The sequence below is a fragment of the Dipodomys ordii genome, unplaced genomic scaffold, assembly GCF_000151885.1.
Source record: "Dipodomys ordii isolate 6190 unplaced genomic scaffold, Dord_2.0 Scaffold1, whole genome shotgun sequence".
NCBI classification, from domain to species: Eukaryota; Metazoa; Chordata; class Mammalia; order Rodentia; family Heteromyidae; genus Dipodomys; species Dipodomys ordii.
In genome coordinates, this window is record NW_012267217.1 from 28,199,036 (window position 1) to 28,219,659 (window position 20,624).

Genomic DNA, 20,624 nt, shown 5'->3' on the forward strand with positions numbered 1-20,624 from the left:
CCACTTCCGGTTTTCTAGTGGTTTATTGGAGATAAGAGTCTCACAGACTTTCCTGCCTGGGCTGGCTTTGAACCATGATCCTCAGATCTCAGCCTCCTGAATAACTAGGATTACAGGCGTGAGCCACCGGTGCCCAGCTTTAGGGAACATTTAATTTCTCCAAATGTTCTAGGGAGTTTTGCTGCTGTTGTTGTTACATTCTATTTTCTAAGGGTGCACCTAAATGTTAAAATGGTAAAATGTGGGCATTATGTGTTATTTTATGATCTTTCACAAAGCTTCACATTTTTTTTGTCTCCTCACAGTATTAACTATTGAACTTTACCTCTAAATGCTGATACTACAAGTGTAAACCACCATGTTTGGCCTGCTAGTTTTATTTATAAGATGAGTTTATATGGGTTGGGAATGTGGCTAACTGGTAGAGTGCTTTTCTAGCATGCACAAAGCTCTGGGTTTGATTCCTCAGTACCACATAAACAGATAAAGCTGGAAGTGGTGCTGTGACTCAAGTGATAGAGAGCTAAAGAAGCCCAGGGACAATGCCCAGGCCTTCAGGTAAAGCCCTATGACTGGCAAAAAAAAATATGTGTTTATGTGTACATGCATGTGTATGCAGTGCTAGGTACTGAGTTCTAGGCTCTGCACATGCTAGACAAGTGCTTCACCACTGAGTTCCAGACATCGAGTATGTGGGTTTCCACCAACATTCTTGTGCTAGGACCTGCAGTTGTTGGGAACAGGCCTGATATTCTAAAGGCACCTGGGATCAACCCCCTCTAGTAAAGAATACCAAACAGCAGTCCAGAGAGCAAGTATAAGCTGTACATAAATTCTCTGAGATGACTATCATGAAGCCAGAGGCAAAAATCTCAGCTTACATACCAAGGTACAAAGATTTTCTTTGTACTTCAAAGTAGCAATACACATAAAACAATTCAATATAGAATCTTGTAAGGCTTATTTTAAGAAATAACCAGAGTTAAGGCCCCACGACCGGACCCCCCCCCAAAAAAAAAGAGATAACTAAAAAGTTGGGCACCAGTGGCTCATACCTGTAATCCTAGCTACTCAGGAGGCTGAAATCTGAGGATCATGGTTCAAAGCCAGCTCGGGCAGGAAAGTCCGTGAGACTCTTACACCAATAAACCACTAGAAAACCAGAAGTGGCACTGTGGCTCAAGCGGTAGAGCGCTCGCCTTGAGCTGAAGAGCCCAGAGATAGCGCTCAAGCCCAGAGTTCAAGCCCCACGACCGACCAAAAAAAATAGCTAAAAATATGAGTTGCTAATTACTATAGTTAAAGTCACCTGGAAATGGAAGCTTCATCCAGTTTCATCAATGATTTGAAGGCTATTTCCTTTTTTTCCAGTCTGGTTCGAATAAACTGTAGTACCAGCAATGTGGCAATCAGGTGCAGGAGACATTCTCTTCCTTTTGTACCTAAAAATAAAAACCTCCTTTATTTCTGTTAGAAATTCCACATCTCAAATTGTGTCTATGTATAAAAATCCCATTAAAGAATTATACAAATGTTGTCAGGTGCTGGTGGCTTATGCCTATAATCCTAGCTACTCAAGAGGCTGACATCTGAGTATTGAGGTTTAAAGCCAGCCTGGCAGGAAAGTCTGTAAGACTCTTATTTCAAATTAACCACCAAAAAGCTGGAAGCAGAAGTATAGCACAAGTAGTAGAGTACCAGCCTTGAGTAAAAAAGCTAAGGAACAATGTCCAGTTCCTAAGATCAAGCCCCAGTATTGGCACACGTGTGCATGCACACATGCACGCACACACACACACACACACACACACACACACAAATACAAAATCAAGTATAACACTATGTTGAAAAATGAACAATACAACTCGTGGCTAGGGCTGAGAGGGAAAAACTGAGAAAGCCCTGGTGTTGTATGCCTATAATCCTAGCTATTCAGGATGCCTAGATCTGAGGATCTTGTTTTGAAGCCAGCTTGGGCAGGAAAGTCCATGAGACTTATGTCTCCAATTAACCATGAGAAAGCTCAAAGTGGTGCTGTGGCTTAGTAGTAGGGTGCTAGCCTTGAACAAAAAAGCGTAGGGACAGTGTCCAGGCCCTGAGTTTAAGCCCGAAGACCAACAAAACAAAACTGGGGGGCAGGCACCATGGAGGCGCCATGCCCTTTGCCATGGAGGAGTCTGGGGGGCAGAGAGCCATTAGATGCTAAGTCCAAAGCCACCAGCTAGCTTATAGATTTTCAATGGAAACTCGGTATGGCTGTGAGCTCAGACAGCTGTAGATCACTTAAGTATCCTTATGTTGTAGTAATGCTAAAAGTGGCAGATCATTCTGGCCAAGTAAAGAACAAGTCCTTTGAAATGACAATTCCTCAGTTTCAGAATTTTTACAGATAGTTCAAGGAAATTGCTGCTGTTTTTGAAACTGTGTGAAACTCTTTGGTTGGTACAGTCCTATCATCATTTGAAAATTATGGACTCAACTTTCTGCAAAAGAACTACCTAAGGACCAAATGATAGTTATCAATGAAAATATTACTTTCCACTTTTTAAATAATAAAAAATATGGTAAACAGGAAAAAAAAACAAAACTGGGAAAGAACAAGGGAAGGTATGACGTTGTCCAAAAAGAAGTATACTCATTTCCTGATTTATGGAACTGTAACCCCTCCATGTATCATCTTTAGAACAACAATAACAATAAAAAGCCAGCTGTAGGGATGCAAACCTGAAATCTCAGCATTTGGGAGGATAGGGAAAGAGGAGTCAGAGTTGTGGGCCTGTCTGGGATACATAGCAAGATTCTTTCTCAAAAAACGAACTAAATCAATAGGTAAATACATCCAAAAGCAGAAAGAACTAAAAATAAAACCCAAAAAAACCCACAACAAAAACCCAGATAAAGACAGGTGGTACAGGACTAGGGTATGGCTCAGTGATAGAGTACTTGCATAGAAATATAAAACAAGTCAATATACAAATGACCTGAATATACATTTCTCAGAGAAAGATCTAAAAAGGGCCATCAGATATATGAACAAGATGCTCAATATCACTAATCATCAGGGAAATGCACGTCTGGGAAGGAAGCAGAAATCTTACATTCTATTGGTTGGGGATAGATATTGGTGGTACATCAATATGGAGAATAGTTTATACACTGTGTATAAACCAAAGAAAGGAAGTCAGTATAGTGGCTGGGAATGTGGCTTAGCGAACCATGAAACCCTGTAGTTGATACCTCAGCACCACATAAAAAAGCCAGAAGTGGTGCTGTGGCTCAAGTGGTAGAATGCTAGCCTTGAGCAAAAGAAGCTCAAGGACAGTGCTCAGGCCTTTAGTTCAAGCCCCAGGACTGGCAAAAAAAAAAAAAAAAGAAAGAAAACAAAGAAGGAAGTCAGTATAGCAGAGATATCTGCACTTCTAATTTCACTTATAGCACTATTTGTCATGAGGATACTGAAACAATGCAAGAAAAATTTTAAATTGACAGTGTGCCCATTTCAAATTTCTCAAAATGCTCTCCTGTGTCCACCTGGGAGTTGTTGTTGTTGCTTTTTGTTATTTGGTTGGTCATGGGGCTTGAACTCTGGGCCTGTGCACTGTCCCTCATCTCTTCAGCTCAAGGCGAACGCTCTACCACTTGAGCCACAGAGCCACTTCCAGTTTTCTGGTGGTAAATTGGAGATAAGAGTCTCATGGTCTCTCCTGCCTGGGCTGGCTTTGAACTGTGATCCTCAGATCTCAGCCTCCTAAGTAGCTAGGATTACAGGCATGAGACATCAACATCCAGCCTCCTGGAAGTTTTATAGTTTTAGGTTTAGATCTATGATCCATCTCAAATTAATTTTCTTTTTGCAATGCTGAGAATCAAACCTTGTGTACCACTAATTTTATGTGTGTGGTGCTAGGAATTCAAATTTATTTCTTTCTGTCAGTACTGGGGCTTGAATTCCGGGTCTGGGCACTGTCCTTTAGTTGTTGTTTTTGTTCTTTTTCCAGTCCTGAGGCTTGAACTCTGGGCCTGGGCTATGTCCCTGAGCCTCTCTGTGCTCAAGGCTAGTGCTCTACCACTTGAGCCACACTGCCACTTCTGGCTTTTTCTGTTTATATGGTACTAAGGAATCAGACCCAGGGCTTCGTGTATGCTAGGGAAGCATTATACCACTAAGCTATACTCTCAGCCTCTTTAGCTTTTTTGCTCAAGGCTTGCAGTCTACCACTTAAGCCACAGCTCCACTTCCAACTCTTTGGTGATTAATTGGAGATGGGCATCTGGACTTTTCTCCCTGGGCTGACTTTGAACTGTGATCCTCAGCTTTCAGCCTCTTGAATGGATAGGATTATAGGCTTGAGCCACCAGTGCTGGACTCAATTTTTAAGTTTGGTATCAAGTGGTAGAGCGCTAGCCTTGAGCTGAAGAGCTGAGGGACAGTGCCCAGGCCCAGAGTTCAGGCCCCACAACTGGCAAAAAAAAAGAAAAAAGAAAAAAAATAGAGGCAATGGCAGGTAGATACTGCTGTTCTATGTATCTATAGAAACTGATGGATTGTAGCTTTTAAAAAAATTGTTATTGGGCTGGGAAGGTGGCTCAGTGGTAGAGCGCTTGCCTTACATGCTCGAGGCCCTGGGTTCGATTCCTCAGCACCACATAAGCAAAAAGAAAAAAAGCCGGAAGTGGCACTGTGGCTCAAGTGGTAGAGTGCTAGCCTTGAGCTGAAGAGCTGAGGGACAGCGCCCAGGCCCAGAGTTCAGGCCCCACGACCGGACCCCCCAAAAAAAAATTGTTATTGTAGGGCTGGGAAGGTGGCTCAGTGGTAGAGTGCTTTGCCTTGCATACATGAGGCCCTGACTTTGATTCCTTAGCACCACATAAGCAGAAAAAGCTGGGAGTGGTGCTATGGCTCAACTGGTAGAGTACTAGCCTTGAGCTGAAGAGTTGAGGGACAGTGCCCAGGCCCAGCGCCATGACCGACAAAAAAAAAAAAAAGTTAAAAAGTTATTGTAAAGTTGATGTACAGAGAGGTTACAGTTACATAAGGCAGGTAATGAGTATATTTCTTTTAGAACAAGTGTCATCTCTTCCCTCATTTTCTCCCAATTTTTCCCTCCTGATCCCCCTCCTCCACAATTTGTACAGTTCACTTTCAATATAGTGTCCAGTGAGTATCACTGCTGCATTTGTTCACCCTTGTAGTTCTTTAAGAAAATCTCTAATTAGGTGCCAGTGGCTCACATCTATAAGCCTAGAGATCTGGGGATTGAAGTTCAAAGCCATCTTTGGCAACTTAGTGAGACACTATCTCAAAATAAAGTAAAAAAGGATTGAGAGCATTAGCTTAGTATTAGAGTACTTGCCCAGTATGTGTGACACCCTGGGTTAAAAAAATGTAGTACTTAAAGTAGAGCCAGTCACTAGTGGCTCATATCTGTAATCCTAGCTACTCAAGAGGCTGAGATTTAGGGAATGAGGTTCAAAGCCAGCTTGGGCAGGCAAATTCTTGAGACTTTCATCTCTAACTAACTAGCACAATGCCAGAAGTTTAATGCCACTGGTGCCTGGCCCACTTCTGGTCTTTTGCTTAATTGGAGATGAGAATCTTAAGGACTTTCCTACCGGGGCTGGTTTTGAACTGAGATCTTCAGATCTCAGACATCTGAGTAGGTAAGACTGCAGGTCTGAACTACCACCATCTGCTTGGGTTAAGGTTTAAAAGCCACACAGGAAGGTGACAGGCTCTATGCACAGTGTAACTTCCCTGATAACCATTATTGTCTGTGATGTGGGTAGGGAAGTAATCTCTGGTTGTGTTCAGCTAAGATTTGGGGTTTCTTTTCTATAATAGTACCACATATACTAATAAATTTGTACTTTACCCTACCTAATAAATAAGATAACAAACAAGTCTCCTATTTTCTTCAATTTCACAATATAATCCTACTTTTTTTTTTTTTTTGGTCTGTCATGGGGCTTGAACTCTAGGCCTGGGCACTGTCCCTCAGCTCTTCAGCTCAAGGCGAGCGCTCTACCACTTGAGCTACAATGCCACTTCTGGTTTTCTGGTGGTTTATTGGAGATAGGAGTCTCACGGTCTCTCCTGCCTGGGCTGGCTTTGAACCTGGATCCTCAGATCTCAGCCTCCTGAGTAGCTAGGATTACAGGCGTGAGCCACCAGCGCCCGGCAATAATCCTATTTATATATAACTTCCACAAATATTAGATGAATATACTAGTTTTAAATAATTTATTAAAATTAAGGCCATACCTTTAAATGAAAACATTGACTTACCTAGAGATTGAATACCTTTTTCTTCAAGATAGTTGTGTAATATATTTGTATTAAGATTTAATATAAGTCCTAGTTCTGGTGTGAGTTTCCAATAACCATCCTATGAAGTTAAGAAAACAACTTTCAGTCATGAAATGAGAATTTCACACAAGAGAAGTAATGTGATGTTATATAATACAAAATATTAAGTTCAGATATATATATATATTACAATTCAGTTCATTAAGTTTCCGATTTTTGGTACTGGGATTTGATAGTAGAATGGAGGCACAGGCTCTATACTTGAGCCACATGACCAGGCCTAGATTTCTGAAATTTTTATTATGATAACATCAAAGTTCTTCATTTGTAGAAATTGGATTTTTTTTTTTTTTTTTTTGTCGGTTGTGGGGCTTGAATTTGGCCTGGGCGCTGTCCCTCAGCTCTTCAGCTCCAGGCAAGCGTTCTACCATTTGAGCCTCAGTGCCACTTCCGGTTTTCTTGTGTTTAATTGGAGATAAGAGTCTCATGGACTTTCCTGCCCCAGCTGGCTTTGAACTGTGATCTTCAGATCTCAGCCTCTTGAGTAGCTAGGATTATAAGTGTGAGCCACTCCCACCTGGCTGGAATTTTTTTTTAAATTTTGTTATTATTAAGGTGTTATACAGAGGGGTTACTGTTTTGGAATTTCTTAAATTCTATGGACCTTAGCTACCTGGCTCGATTTATAAAAAGTCTGGAGTGAGGTTCCCAAATAGCATTTTAAATATACACTATGAGCTTCTTCTTCTTTCTTCTCCTCCTTCTTCTTGTTTTTGCCAGTCCTGAGGCTTGAATTCAGGGCCTGGGCACTGTCCCTGAGCTTCATTTGCTCAAGGCTAACACTACCACTTGAGCCATAGTGCTACTTCTGGCCTTTTCTGTTTATGTGGTATGGAGGAATCGAACTCAGGGCTTCATGCATGCTAGGCAAGCACTATACCACTAAGGCACATTCCAAGCCCAACTATGAGCTTCTTTTAGTAGTGCTTTGAACCAATGTTTGTGCTGGTACTGGGGCTTGAACTCAGGACCTTACTTTCTTAACTTTTTCTCTTAAGTCTGGCACTCCACTACTTGAATCACATATCTATTTCTGGTTGTTGCTGGTTAACTGTTGCTGGTTTCTCAGATTTGTTTGCCCAGGCTGGTTTCAAACTGCAATCTTCAGTCTTTTAGCCTTATAGGCATGGTCCACTGGCATGCAACCATGATTCTGTTTCTTTTTTTTTTTTGTCAGTTGTGGGGCCTGGACTCTAGGCCTGGGCTCTGTCCCTCAGCTCTTCAGTTCAAGGCTAGCATTCTACCACTTGAGCTACAGCGCCACTTCTGACTTTTTCTGCTTATGTGGTTCTGAGGAATGGAACCCAGGGCCTCATGTATGCAAAGCAAGCACTCTCCCACTGAGCCACCTTCCCTGCCTGATTCTGTTTCTTAAAAATACTTTTTTGAAGTATGATCAACTTATTAAAAGCTACAGCATTTAATATAATATGATGAATTTGGGGTTTATACCCGTGAAACTACCAATTTAGGAAATTGTTGATATTGCTTTTTCTTTTTTTGTGTGTGTGCCAGTCCTGGGGCTTGAACTCAGGACCTGGGTACTGTTCCTGAGCTTTTGTGCTCAAGGCTAGCACTCTGCCATTTTGAGCTACAGCTCCATTTCCAGCTTTTTGGTAGCTAATTGGAGATAAGTCTCTTGCAGATTTTCCTGTTCCGGTTGACTTTTAATTTTGATCTTCAGATCTCAAACTCTGAGTAGCTAGGATTACAGGTGGGTGCCTCTGGCACCTGGTTTGTTTTCTTTTATGGAAAGACGTAATCCTATTTTAATACAAGAGGTATTCGTATTTTTATTTGGCTTTTTGGCTATGCTAGGGACAGAACCCAGAGCCTTGAATATGCTAGACATGTACTCAACCTATCTTAGCCTTCTCTTAGAACATTTTTTTTTTCCGGTCATGGGGCCTGAACTCTGGGCCTGGGCGCTGTCCCTCAGCTCTTCAGCTCAAGGCTAGCGCTCTACCACTTGAGCCACAGCGCCACTTCCGGCTTTTTTCTTTTTGCTTATGTGATGCTGAGGAATCGAACCCAGGAGCTCAGGCATGCAAGGCAAGCGCTCTACCACTGAGCCACCTTCCCAGCCCTCTTAGAAAAAATTTAAACGTAGATGAATCCTAGCAACTCAGGAGGCTGAGATCTGAGGATTGCGGTTCAAAGCCAGCCTGGACAGGAAAGTCTGAGAGACTCTTATCTCCAATTAACTACCACAAAACTGGAAGTGGCGCTGTGGCTCAAGTGGTAGAGTGCTAGCCTTGAGCTGAAGAGCTCAGGGACAGCACCCAAGTCCAGAGTTCAGGCCCCACAACTAACAAAAAAAAAAAAAAAAGAAAAAAGAAAAAATGTAAACGTAGACCTTTACTGCTAACCATAGCATCTGTGTCCTAGCATCTTTCTCCTATAGTATTTCCAGCATGATTCCTGGGTTTATTTATTTATTCTGTTGTTATTGTTGTGGGTCTTGCACTCAGGGTCTGGGAATTGTCCTTGAGTTCTTTTGCTTAAGGATAGCATTGTACCACTTTGAGCCACAGAGCCACTTTCAGTTTTCTGGTGGTTAATTGGAGATAAGAGTACATGGACGGGGCTTGAAAGGTGGCTCAGTGGTAGAGCACTTGCCTTGCATGCCTGAGGCCCTGGGTTCGATTCCTCAGCACCACATAAGAAAAAAGAAAAGAGCCAGAAGTGGTGCTGTGGCTTGAGTGGTAGAGTGCTAGCCTTGAGCTGAAGAGCTGAGGGACAGCGCCCAGGCCCAGAGTTCAGGCCCCACAACTGACACCCCCCCCAAAAAAAAAAGAGTACATGGAATTTGCTGCTCAGGCTGGCTTTGAACCACAATCCTTAGATCTCAGCCTCCTGGCTTTGAACCACAATCCTCAGTTCTCAGCCTCCTGAGTAGCTAGGATTATAGGGTGAGCCATGAGTTCCTGGCTTCATGATTCATTTTTTCTTCTTAAATTCTTTTTATTGTCTTTAAGTAGTTGGACAAAGAGATTTCAATTCAGCATGCTAGTTTATGAGTTTAATGCATCTTAATCAATGTCACCCCTTTCATAATTCTCCCCCATCTCTCTCCATCCCTCCCGTTTTTCCCCCAACATTGAAGTACTTTATGTAGTTTAAAATACATTTTTTTTCTAAATCAAAAACTGGTATATTGAAGATACACTTTATAATTACCTTCCTACCAAGCATGGTGGTACATGTTGTTAGGGTTTTTTGTTTTGTTTTTTGGTCTGGTCGTGGGGCCTGACTGAACTCTGGGCCTGGGCACTGTCCCTCAGCTCTTCAGCTCAAGGCTAGCACTCTACCACTTGAGCCATAGCACTACTTCCGGCTTTTTTCTTTTTGCTTATGTGGTGCTGAGGAATCGAACCCAGGGCCTCAGGCATGCAAGGCAAGCGCTCTACCACTGAGCCACCTTCCCAGCCCATGTTTTTAGGTTTTTAAAGAGGAGGCCAAGTAAAAACAACACCAGGCACGTGGTATTCAGGTAAGGGGTAGGTTTATTCATTGTTCTGGCTGGTACCAGGCCAGCATGGCACCCCACGTGGCTGGGAAGAGGGTGTGTGGCCCTGGGCTAGGTCTTATCTGGGGGGAGGGGGAAGGTGTGGCCAAATAAAGGGAGGGGGGACCAGGTGGGAGAAAGGTGTAGATGTGACCTCAGCGGATTCTGAGGTGTGCCAGGTAATGCAGGTACTGGGCGGAGACTTGGCTGCGAGGAGGGCGGAGTCTGCTCGCCATCCAGGAGTGGACCTTACACATGTCCAAGAGGATCACAGTTTGAAGTCAGATTGTACTGCATAGTGAGTTCCAGGCCACCATGGAACCCATGGCGAGGAAAAACAAGGAAGTAGAGCTATGGCTGGCTCAAAGTGGCAAAGTGCTAGCCTTGAGCAAAAGAACTCAGGGATAGCATCTAGGCCCTGAGTTCAAGCCCCACTACTGACAAAAAAAAAGAGGAAAAACAAAAAAACTAATTTCTTTGTGGTCTCAGTCCTCTATCCATTCCATAACAGGCATATGAGAGTGTAGCAAGCCTGAACAGAGGCATCCTAGCCATGAAGGACAAAGACTTCGTGCCTTAGGGTGACTAAGGTAGGGAAGAGCAAAGTGGGAACTGTCATAGTCAAGTGGGTAGCTTAAAGGATCTATGGTAAGGGCTGGGAATGTGGCCTAGTGGTACATGTCTGCCTAACATGCACGAAGCCCTGGGTTCGAGTCCTCAGTACCACATGAACAGAAAAGGCCAGAAGTGGCACTGTGGCTCAAGTGGTAGTGTGCTAGCCTTGATTAAAAGAAGCTCAAGGACAGTTTCCAAGCCCTAAGTTCAAGCCCCCAGAACTGGCAAAAAAGATTAATTAAATAAATAAAATAAACAGGAAGAAATTTTTAAAAAGAATCTCTGTTAATAATTTGAAACACAATAGCAGTGATGAGATATGTCAACCCATATAGAACCAGTGCCAGGTGCTGGGCTTTCATCTTTGTAGCTACTTCTTATGGAGGTAGCATTATTATGCCCATTGCAGATGAAGTAAGTGAGGCCCAGAAAGGTTAAAAACTTGTCCAAAGTCACACATCTAACACACAATAGAGCTAGGACTGAAACCCCAGTAGTGTGGCTATAGCATCCACCCTCTCTCTGGACAACTATGGGCAGTACCACTTCTTACAAGCTCTCATAGGTACTGTGTGAGTTGTTGTTTAGTGTGCTGTTTAAATCTCAAGACCATAGCTGGGCACCAGTTGCTCTCACCCGGAATCTTGTCTACTCAATAGGCTAAGACCTAAAGATTGCAGTTTGAAGCCAGCCTAGGCAGGAAAGTCTATGAGACTCTTATTTCCAATGAACTACCAAAAAGTTGAAGTGGCTCAAGTGGTAGAACGCCAGTCTTGAGGGAGAGTGTCAGGTCCTGAGTTTAAGCCCTAGTACCAGCACACGCACACACACACACACACACACACACAGGACCAATTGTGACATAAAGTAAGTACCTCTGTTTGTAGTCGGAAGAGGGCAGACCAGGGCCCACATCTTCGACGGCCACTTCCAGGCCCCAGGCTGGCCCTGCGTAAAGTCCTCGGTGCGAAGTACACTTCTGGTGGTCTGTCCTGTCCTGCATTAAGCCCAGAGTCTTTCTGGGCAGAATGAGAGAATAAGGACGATTGCCCATGCAGATTTTTCAAGTCTGTGCTGTAGGCAGCATCAAGGAGTAGGTGATTTTGAGCCTGAAAAGAAAAGCCACATTGGGCAGGACCAACAGAAAAAGCAGAGTAGGAAAGAGGAATTCTGGGAGGAGAAGAAAGCATTGGCTGAGAAGCCAGCTTAGGGGCCATGGGTCTTTTCTTAAGGGTGTGATAAACTATCTTTTGTTCCAACTTCTTGGCATTAAACGAATCACCTGAAAACGTACTGACAGCAGTGCCCGATCCCGATCCCAAACCTGGAGATGGGCATGGGAGAGCTGACTGCAGGGCAATGCTGGTGTTGCCACATACAGTGGGGAGAGCCTGGCTGGGAGTTGGGGGGAAAGGAGAGAGAGAAGGGAGTGAAGCTTGGGTTTCAGAAGCCCAAAAGGAGGAAAGTGGTGTCCCTGACAGTGGTTCAGCTCTTGCTTGTTTCATTGAACTCATCTGGCTCAAATCCAATGAGTCGTCCATGTCTTCGAGGCAAAGAGTCAATGAGCAAGGCTGGACTGCTAGCTGAGAATCTAAGCAAACTTCAACATCTTCACAAGTTTCCAGCATACATAACGTCTTTTTTCTTCCTTTCAATAAATGCGTAAGTTCCAGTTCTTTATTCCATTTGGAGGATGGAGAGTGAGGCTGCACAGAAAGAAAAACTCTGTAAAGGGGAAACAGAACAAACCGAACAAGAAGACATTCTTCCCAGTTGTCAATCACTGCCCAGTCACTGCCCAGTGTGTTGCTCTGTCACTGCACAGCGTGCTGCACAGTCAGGAACACCATCAGTGGGAAGGTCAAGGGAGGGTGAGGAGGTCCCTCAGGAAGAAGCGAAAAATGGGGGTGCCCCTTAACTCAGTCCTTAGATTCCTGTCTCTGACTGCAGAATAAAAATTTTAAGCAGAGCATGCCTGTGGCTCACACCTATAATCCAAGCTACTCAAGGTTTGAAGCCAACTGCTGGCAGAAAAGCCCATGAGATTCTTATCTCCAATCAACCGGCAGAAAGCTGGAGGTGGAGGTGTGGCTCAAGTGGTAGAATGCCAGTCTTGAGCAGAAAAGCCATGCAAGAGCACAAAGCTCTGAGTTCAAGTTCCAGTTTTAAGACAAACAACAACAAAAAAAAGAATTTCAGGACAAATAGTGGGTCAAGACACAAGTGGAGAAGTATTCGTCTGTGCTGTTTTGGCAAGGCATGCTCAGCCAGCAAATGAGCTGTTCTGGTCCTAGGGCAACTGAGTGGGGTGGGGATGGGCTTCTGTTACAAATCCTTTAGCGTAAGCTTGGGACTTTTATTGTAGGCATTGTTATACATTCCATTACTTCAGATACAAGAGAGTTCTGAAGTCTAAGAAGATAATTTTTTGACACTGATTTCTGCTTCTTAGGGTTTGTAAACAGCCAGGAGCTGGTGACTCATGTCTGTAATCCTAACTACTCAGAAGACTGAGATCTGAGGATCATGGTTGGAAGCCAGGCTGGAGACTTTAACCTACAATTAACCGTTAGAAAACTGGAAGTAGAGCTATGGCTCAAAGTGGTAGAGCAGTAGTCTTGAGCAGAAAAGCTCAGAGACAGTGCCCTCAAGCCCCATGTCTAACAAAAATAAATAAATTTTAAAAAAGATTTGTAACAGTCACTCTTCACATGAAAAGTAGACTTTTCTAAAGGCATATTGCTTGAACCTCAGGGCATAATGATTACCTGAATAAAGGACAAAGGTGGGGAAGAAGGTCTTCTTTATATGCCTGATTTTGTCTTTTTATTATTATTTTTTTTTGTTGGTCATGGGGCCTGAACTCTAGGCCTGGGTGCTGTCCCTGAGCGCTTCAGCTTAAGGCTAGCACTCTACCACTTAAGCCACAGCACCACTTCTGGCTTTTTCTACTTATGTGGTGTTGAGGAATTGAACCTAGGGCCTCATGCATACAAGGCAAGCACTCTACCACGGAGCCCCTTTCCAGCCCAATCTACTGCCTGACCTTTTTTTTTTTTTGGGTCCGTCATGGGGCTTGAACTCTGGGCTTGAGTGCTGTCCCTGTGCTCTTCAGCTCAAGGTCAGCGCTCTACCACTTGAGCCACAGCGCCACTTCCAGTTTTCTAGTGGTTTATTGGAGATAAGAGTCTCACAGAGTTTCCTGCCCGGGCTGGCTTTGAACCACAATCTTCAGATGTCAGCCTCCTGAGTAGCTAGGTGTGAGCCACTGGTTGAAGGAGGTACAGTTTCCATGAATGGTATTTGTGCATTTCTATTCAGACCATGCATTAGTTCAATGTTTAGTTTTGTATTCCTGTGTCTCAAGTCCCTTGCTTTTTCCTGTTATACTGTCTCAGCACAGACTTCAAGGCTTGGGGCACACAGCTCAAATGTAGATGCTTGCCTAATAGTACCTAGTGGCCGGACTTGAGTTCACTAGAACTGGGGGTTGGGGGAAGCTGGGAATTGATATCTCATACCTGTAATCCTGAGAGCTGAGTAAGAAGGTTCAAAACTAGCTCCAAGAGAAAAGTCTGTGAGCTCTTATCTCCAAATAACTAGCAAAAAGCCAGAAGTAGAGGTGTGGCTCAAGAGGTAGAATGCTAGCCTAGAGCAAAACAGCCAAACTGGAGTGCAAGGCCCTGAGTTCTAGACATAGTACCAGTAAAGGAAGGAAGAAGGAGGGAAGAAGGAAGGAAAGAGAGAAGGAAGGAAAACAATATCTGAAGTATTCAAAATCATTTAAGCAAAATACCTTCATTTTCTTCTTTCTTTTTTTGGTCCGGTCCTGGGGCCTGAACTCTGGGCCTGGGCGCTGTCCCTCAGCTCTTCAGCTCAAGGCTAGCGCTCTACCACTTGAGCCACAGTGCCACTTCTGGCTTTTTTCTTATGTGGTACTGAGGAATCGAACCCAGGGCCTCAGGCATGCAAGGCAAGCGCTCTACCACTGAGCCACCTTCCCAGCCCTCATTTTCTTCTTTCTTTCTTTGCAGTGCCAGGAAAGGAAAGAGTGACAATAAGAAAATAAGGGCCAGGTGCTGGTGGCTTACACCGGTAATTCTAACTACTTAGGAGAGTGAAATCTGAGTATCACAGTTCAAAGCCAACTGGGAAAAGTCCATGAGACTCTTATCCCCAATTAACCAGCGGTAGGAAATGGAGGTGTGGCTCAAGTGCTGGAGTCTTTGGTGAAAAAGCCAAGTAAGAGAGTGGAGGGCCTAAGTTCAAGCTCAAGTACTGACTCACACACATGTACACCACACACACTCACAAAGAAAAAAAGAAAATAAGAGCCACTGTATGGTGTCAATTTTTTTTGTCTCATAATATTTCAGCAAAAAATAAAATTAAAAAATAGGGTACCTGGAATCTTAGCTAATCTGGAGGCTGAGATCTAATAGGTTCGAGGTTTAATCTAGTAGAGAACCTACAAAAAGCTAGAAGTAGAAGTATGGCTCAAGAGGTAGTCTATCAGCCTTGATTTAAAAATAAAAAAAAAAAAAGCTAAGCAAAGCTGGGTGCCAGTGGCTCATGCCTATAATTCTTGATACTCTGAAAGGTGAGATCAGAGGATCACAATTTGAAGCCAGCCTGGCCTGGGCAGAAAAGACCACGAGCCTCTTATCACCAATTAACTGCCAAAAAGCTTAAGTGGAACTGTGGCTCAAGTGGTACAGCATCAGCCTGGAACAAAAAAGCCCTGGGACAGCACTCAGGCCCAGTTTAAGCTCTGGGACCAGTACCAAAACAAAAACAACAAAAATTAAGCAAGGAGTTAGACCTTGAGTTCAAACCCCCATACTAGTACAAAAAAGAGGGCTGGGAAGGTGGCTCGGTGGTAGAGTGCTTGTCTTGCATGCATGAGGCCTTGGGTTCAATTCTTCAGCACCACATAAGCAGAAAAAGCTGGAAGTGGCCCTGTGGCTCAAGTGGTAGGGCTGAAGAGCTGAGGGACAGTACCCGGGGCCAGAGTTTAGGCCCCATGACCGGCAAAAAAAAAAAAAAAAGAAAGAAAGAAAAAAAAAATTTGGCTAAGGTAGCCAAATAATAATAATATATGTACACATCTCGGTATGTACAAAGCTGCTTACATATGTAAGTCATTATGGTGAAACCCTTTGTATAATTAACATTTGTTTTAAAAAATCACAGGAAAGAACATATATGATGGAACGGGTAGCAGCGGGCGGCAGGAAGGCTAAGGGAGAGGGCCAGGAAGGCTGAATGTGTAAAGTACTCTATAGCTATATAATGAAACTGTTTTAAAAATGGAAGAAAGGGGACAAGAAAAAGAGAGAGGGATATTTCCATATACATACAATAATAAATTGCATCTCCTTGTTCAAAAATAGTATATACTAATAAAAAATCTTTTAGCTGGGTATTGGTACCTCATGCTTGTCATCGTACCTACTCAGGAGGCTGAGATCTACAGGCTCATGGTTCAAGACTAGCTAGGCAGCAGTTTGTGAGATTCTTTCTCAAAAAAAGTAGCTAAAAGCCAGCCTGAAAGAATGGCTCAAGCCAGCTAAAAAAGTTCCAGGCCTTGAGTTAAAAAAAAAAAAAAGTGCCCCCCGCTGAGGATTGCGTTCAAAGCCAGCCTGGGCAGGAAAATCCATGAGATTCTTATCTCCAATAAACCCTCAGAAAACCGGAAGTGGCACTGTGGCTCAAGTGGTAGAGCTCAGGGACAGCGCCCAGGCCCAGAGTTCAAGCCCCACGACCACCACCACCACCACCACCAACAACAACAACAAAGAAGTTCATCTGGTCCTTTCTAAACTTAAATGTAATGTAGCTACTCATGCAGGAAAAAAAAAATCCAGAAATCCAAAGATTAAAAACAGTTGTAGGCATACTGAGCTCTAAAGATAGTTCCAGCTATTTGGGAGATTGAGGCTGGAGGATCACAATGCAGAAGTCTACATGACAAAAAAATCATCAACAAGGTTAACATATAAATGACAGTGGAGCATGAGGCCTGGGGACCTAAGTCTGTTATCTTAGCACTTGAGAGTGTACAGCAGGAGGACTGTCAGTCCTGTGATAGCTTGGACTATGTAGCAAGACTATGTCTCAAAAAAAACAAAGGAAGGGCTGGGAAGGTGGCTCAGTGGTAGAGTGCTTGCCTTGCATGCATGAGGCCCTGGGTTCGATTCCTCAGTACCGCATAAGCAAAAAGAAAAAGCAGGAAGTGGTGCTGTGGCTCAAGTGGTAGAGTGCTAGCCTTGAGCTGAAGAGCTGAGAGACAGTGCCTAGGCCCAGAGTTCAGGTCCACGACCGGCAAAAACAAAAAAACAAAGAAACATCAAAACAATGGAACGAATAGACAAAAACACAAACAGCAAACTGGCAAATACATATATTTTTCTTTCCCTTCAAGTTCATGATCTATTAGTGTGTTTAATGGTGGTATACCTGAAGTAAGCTGGTGCCATCCACGTCTCCATCTTGCTGTACTCCTAGTGAACAGGTAATCTGTGAAGGACAAATCAGGGAAAGTGAGGCATGGGAAAGAGCAACCAGGAATTTATAGAGCAGTATTGTACTTCAAAGCACATAAACTTAAGATGCATTGCAGTCATAATCTGACTTGTTGAATCAAAACCTCTCTGTACAATGACTTCAAAATAAAATGAAAAATGAAAAAACAAAAAGCACATAGGCACTACATCCTTTGCTTTAAGTCTTACACTCATTCAGTAAGCTTCAACATTGAGGTTTTTTTTTTTTATTTTTGTTTATTTAAAGGAGCCAGGTGCTTTGGCTCAAGCCTGTTATCCTAGCTATTTAGGAGGCAGAGATTGGGGGATTGTGGTTCACTACCAGCTTAGGAAAAAAATTGGGTTCATGAGACTTCATCTTAACTAATGACTGGGTATGGTAGTATATGCTCGTCATTTGTAATGTATTTATAAGATTTGTCTTTGGCCAGGTGCTGGTGGTGCACAGCTGTACCTAGCTACTCAGGAGGCTGAGATCTGAGGATCACGGTTCAAAGCCATCCCGGACAGGAAAGTCCGTGAAACTCTTATCTCCAATAAACCTATAGAAAACTATCTCCAATAAACCACTAGAAAAACGGAAGTGGCGCTGTGGCTCAAGTGGTAGAGCACTCACCTTGATCTGAAGAGCTCAGGGACAGCGCCCAGGCCCAGAATTCAAGCCCCACAACCGACAAAAAAAACAAAAACAAAAACCTGTCTTTGTCTTCTGCTTGTTTGCTCAGTGAAGCTCTGTCTGGGTTTTGTTTTGTCTTTTTTTTTTTTAATTGCAGCTTGTCTTTATTTATTTGCTTATTTATTTATTGGTACCTGTTCTGGGGCTTAAACTCAAGGCTCCATACTCTTGCTTAGCATTTTCCACTCCAGGCTGGTATTCTATCATTTAAACAATTTCTCCACTTTTGGCATTTCACTTGTTAATCGGAGACAAGAGTGTCACAAACCTTTCTACACAGGTTAGCTTTGAACCATGAATCTTAGATCTCAGCTTCTTGAATAACTAGGATTATAGGCATGAACCATCAGTATCTATCTAGCATTATCCTGAAAATTTTACTCTGTGACTGAAGTCCAGGACCCAGGACAAACTCATGAGCAGAGCAATATCTAAAGAAAAGTTTCACAAGCCCTTGCCATCCCAGTGACACAAAATTCAAAACATCCCAAGGAGTATATGGTCCTAGAACCACCACCCCTAAGCTCCTCACTTACTACCTACTCAGCTGTTCTTTGTAGAGGCTGGGCACTGTAGCTTAGTAGTAGAGTACCTATCATGTACAAGGCCCTGTGGGTCAATCCCCAGCACAACACACACACACACACACACACACACACACACACACACACACACGAACAGTAAAAATAAGGAAGTGAACCAATAAGCACATCTACATCCTCTTCCCTCCCATTTTTCTAGTCCTGGGGCTTGCACTCAGGGCCAGAGCACTGTCCCTGACTTTTTGTGCTCAAGGTTAGTGCTCTACCACTTAGACACAGCTTCACTTTTGGCTTGTTCTGTGATTCACTTGATCCTTAGAAGCTACAATTACAGGCATGAGCCACCACTGAGTGCCTGGCCATCCTCTTCTTTTTACACAGACAGGAGCATGTTAGTACACTGCTCTCCTTGTTTACTTTGTCTTAGGGTGCCTTTCTATCTCCATGTATGCAGAGTTGCCTCATTCTTGTTACTGGCTACACAGACACTGGGCTCCCATGCTACTGTTCTCTCCGCTTGGAATAGAAAGTACCATTTTAGAGAACAGCTGCCACAAGGCAAACACATGGGAATGGCTCCTGAGCTCTTTCAGCAACCTTGCAATAGGTTGAGGGTCTCTTACCTGAAATGCTTAGGCCTGTGGACTTTTACCCCTGATTTTGGAATATTTACACCTATAAAATAAGCTATCTTGGGTTGTGGCTGCAAGTGTAAACACAATTCATTTATGTTTCAGATATACCTGGTATATATGGTATAAGGCAGATATGTTATTTTATTATTGTTTGTGTGTTGGTTCTGGGGATTGAACTCAAGGATTTATGCTATTACTTGGCTCATTTTGCTCAAGGCTGGTGCTTTACCACTTGAGCCACAGTTTCACTTCTGGCTTTTTTGATGGTTAATTGAAGATAAAAGTCTCATGAGCTTTTTTGCCTGGGCTGGCTTCAAACCATGGTCCTCAGATCTCAGCTTCTTGAGTAGCTAGGATTATGGGCAGGAACCACCAGCTCCTGACAAATCTTTTTCTTTGCTGTACTGAAATTTGAACTCAGGACCTTGTGCTATTGCTTGGCTTATTTTGCTCACTCAAGGCTGGTGTAAGATATATTTTAGAAAATGTTTTTAGTGTGTCTAATCTGTCACATGAGGTCAGGTATGGAATTATCCATTTGTAGGCTCATGTTGAATGAAAACACAGATTTGTATAGCATTTCAGATTTCTGCTGCTTGACCTGTTATTGTGACCATCTCAGGTCACACAGAGGCCAGTGGGGGCTAGAATTACAGGCTTAAGCCACTGTCCCTGGCATTCAACTTGGGAGATTTTTTAATTCCCTAGTACCAGGGGCTTGAACTCAGGGCCTGAAGTTCTTGCTTGGCTTTTTCGTTCATGGCTGGTGTGCTACTAATGAGCCATACCTCCAGCCTCATGGTTATTTTAGGCCTGTTATTCATGGGATTTTCTTCCCAGGTTGTTTTTGAATGATCCTCTTGCTCTTAGCCTCCTGAGAAGCTAGAATTAAAGATATGAGCCACCTCACCCTGCAGCCAGATTCTTAAAAATGAATTTTTATAGTAGGTTAAAATTACATATCTATTAGTAACATGAGCTATATTTAAGAACCCTCATATTTCCTTAATTATTATCCAAGTGTTTGACTGTTTTTCTTTTGTATTATTGGCCATTTTCTTAGTAACTCAGGGACAAAAATTAATGTTTCTTTTGTGAATATATTTTTTTCCAAGTGCATCTTTTTGTTTCCAGATTTTGTTTCTCAGATATCTAAATCTCTTTAGGCTTTTGGAAATGCCATTTAAAGATCACCTGGATATTGGCTTAGCTTTTCAGTATAGCTTTGGTTCATTTATATTTTGGCTCAGGCCATGATACCTGGTTTTGTAGTGGTTGCTCCTCCAGCAGCTTTAACAGCAGGAGGATGTGAACACAGTACAAGCATGGTTTTCCCAAGTTATCACCATCACCCAGGTTTTCATTCATCCACCCATCCACTCATTCATTCATTTGAGTTTTGGTACTGGGGATTGAACCCAGTACCTCCCACATGTAAATCCCCTCGTGTTTGTTATTTCCTTCCTTCTTTCCTTCCTTCCCCTTCTTTCCTCCTTCCCTTCCTCCCTCCCTCTTGCCTGCTTGCCTGCCTGCCTGCTTGCCTGCCTTCCTTCCTTCCTGCCTGCCTTCCTTCCTTCCTTCCTTTCCTGTCTTTTGTTTTTTGGATGGGATTGCTCAATCTAGTTTTGAGTTTATAGGCTCAAATAAAACTCCTGCTTCACCCTCCCAAGTAGCTATGACTGTAATACATGTTACTATCCCAAGGTCATTAATCCCTTTCTTTTTTTGACAATCAT

At 43.1% G+C, this 20,624-nt stretch overlaps 1 protein-coding gene and 1 pseudogene across 1 annotated transcript in view; one reads left to right on the forward strand and one right to left on the reverse strand.

Moving 5' to 3' along the window:
• Parp4 (poly (ADP-ribose) polymerase family, member 4) overlaps positions 1–20,624 on the reverse strand; it is a 114,109-nt gene that overhangs the window by 3,361 nt on the left and 90,124 nt on the right. Inside the window, exons 31-34 of the mRNA XM_013010523.1 lie at positions 16,950–17,009; positions 11,366–12,196; positions 6,287–6,386; positions 1,310–1,442 (exon numbers count right to left, since the gene is read on the reverse strand). Coding sequence (XP_012865977.1) covers positions 1,310–1,442; positions 6,287–6,386; positions 11,366–12,196; positions 16,950–17,009 — 1,124 coding nt within the window. The remainder of the gene's footprint in view (positions 1–1,309; positions 1,443–6,286; positions 6,387–11,365; positions 12,197–16,949; positions 17,010–20,624) is intronic.
• On the forward strand, positions 2,145–2,429 carry LOC105998076 (annotated as a pseudogene).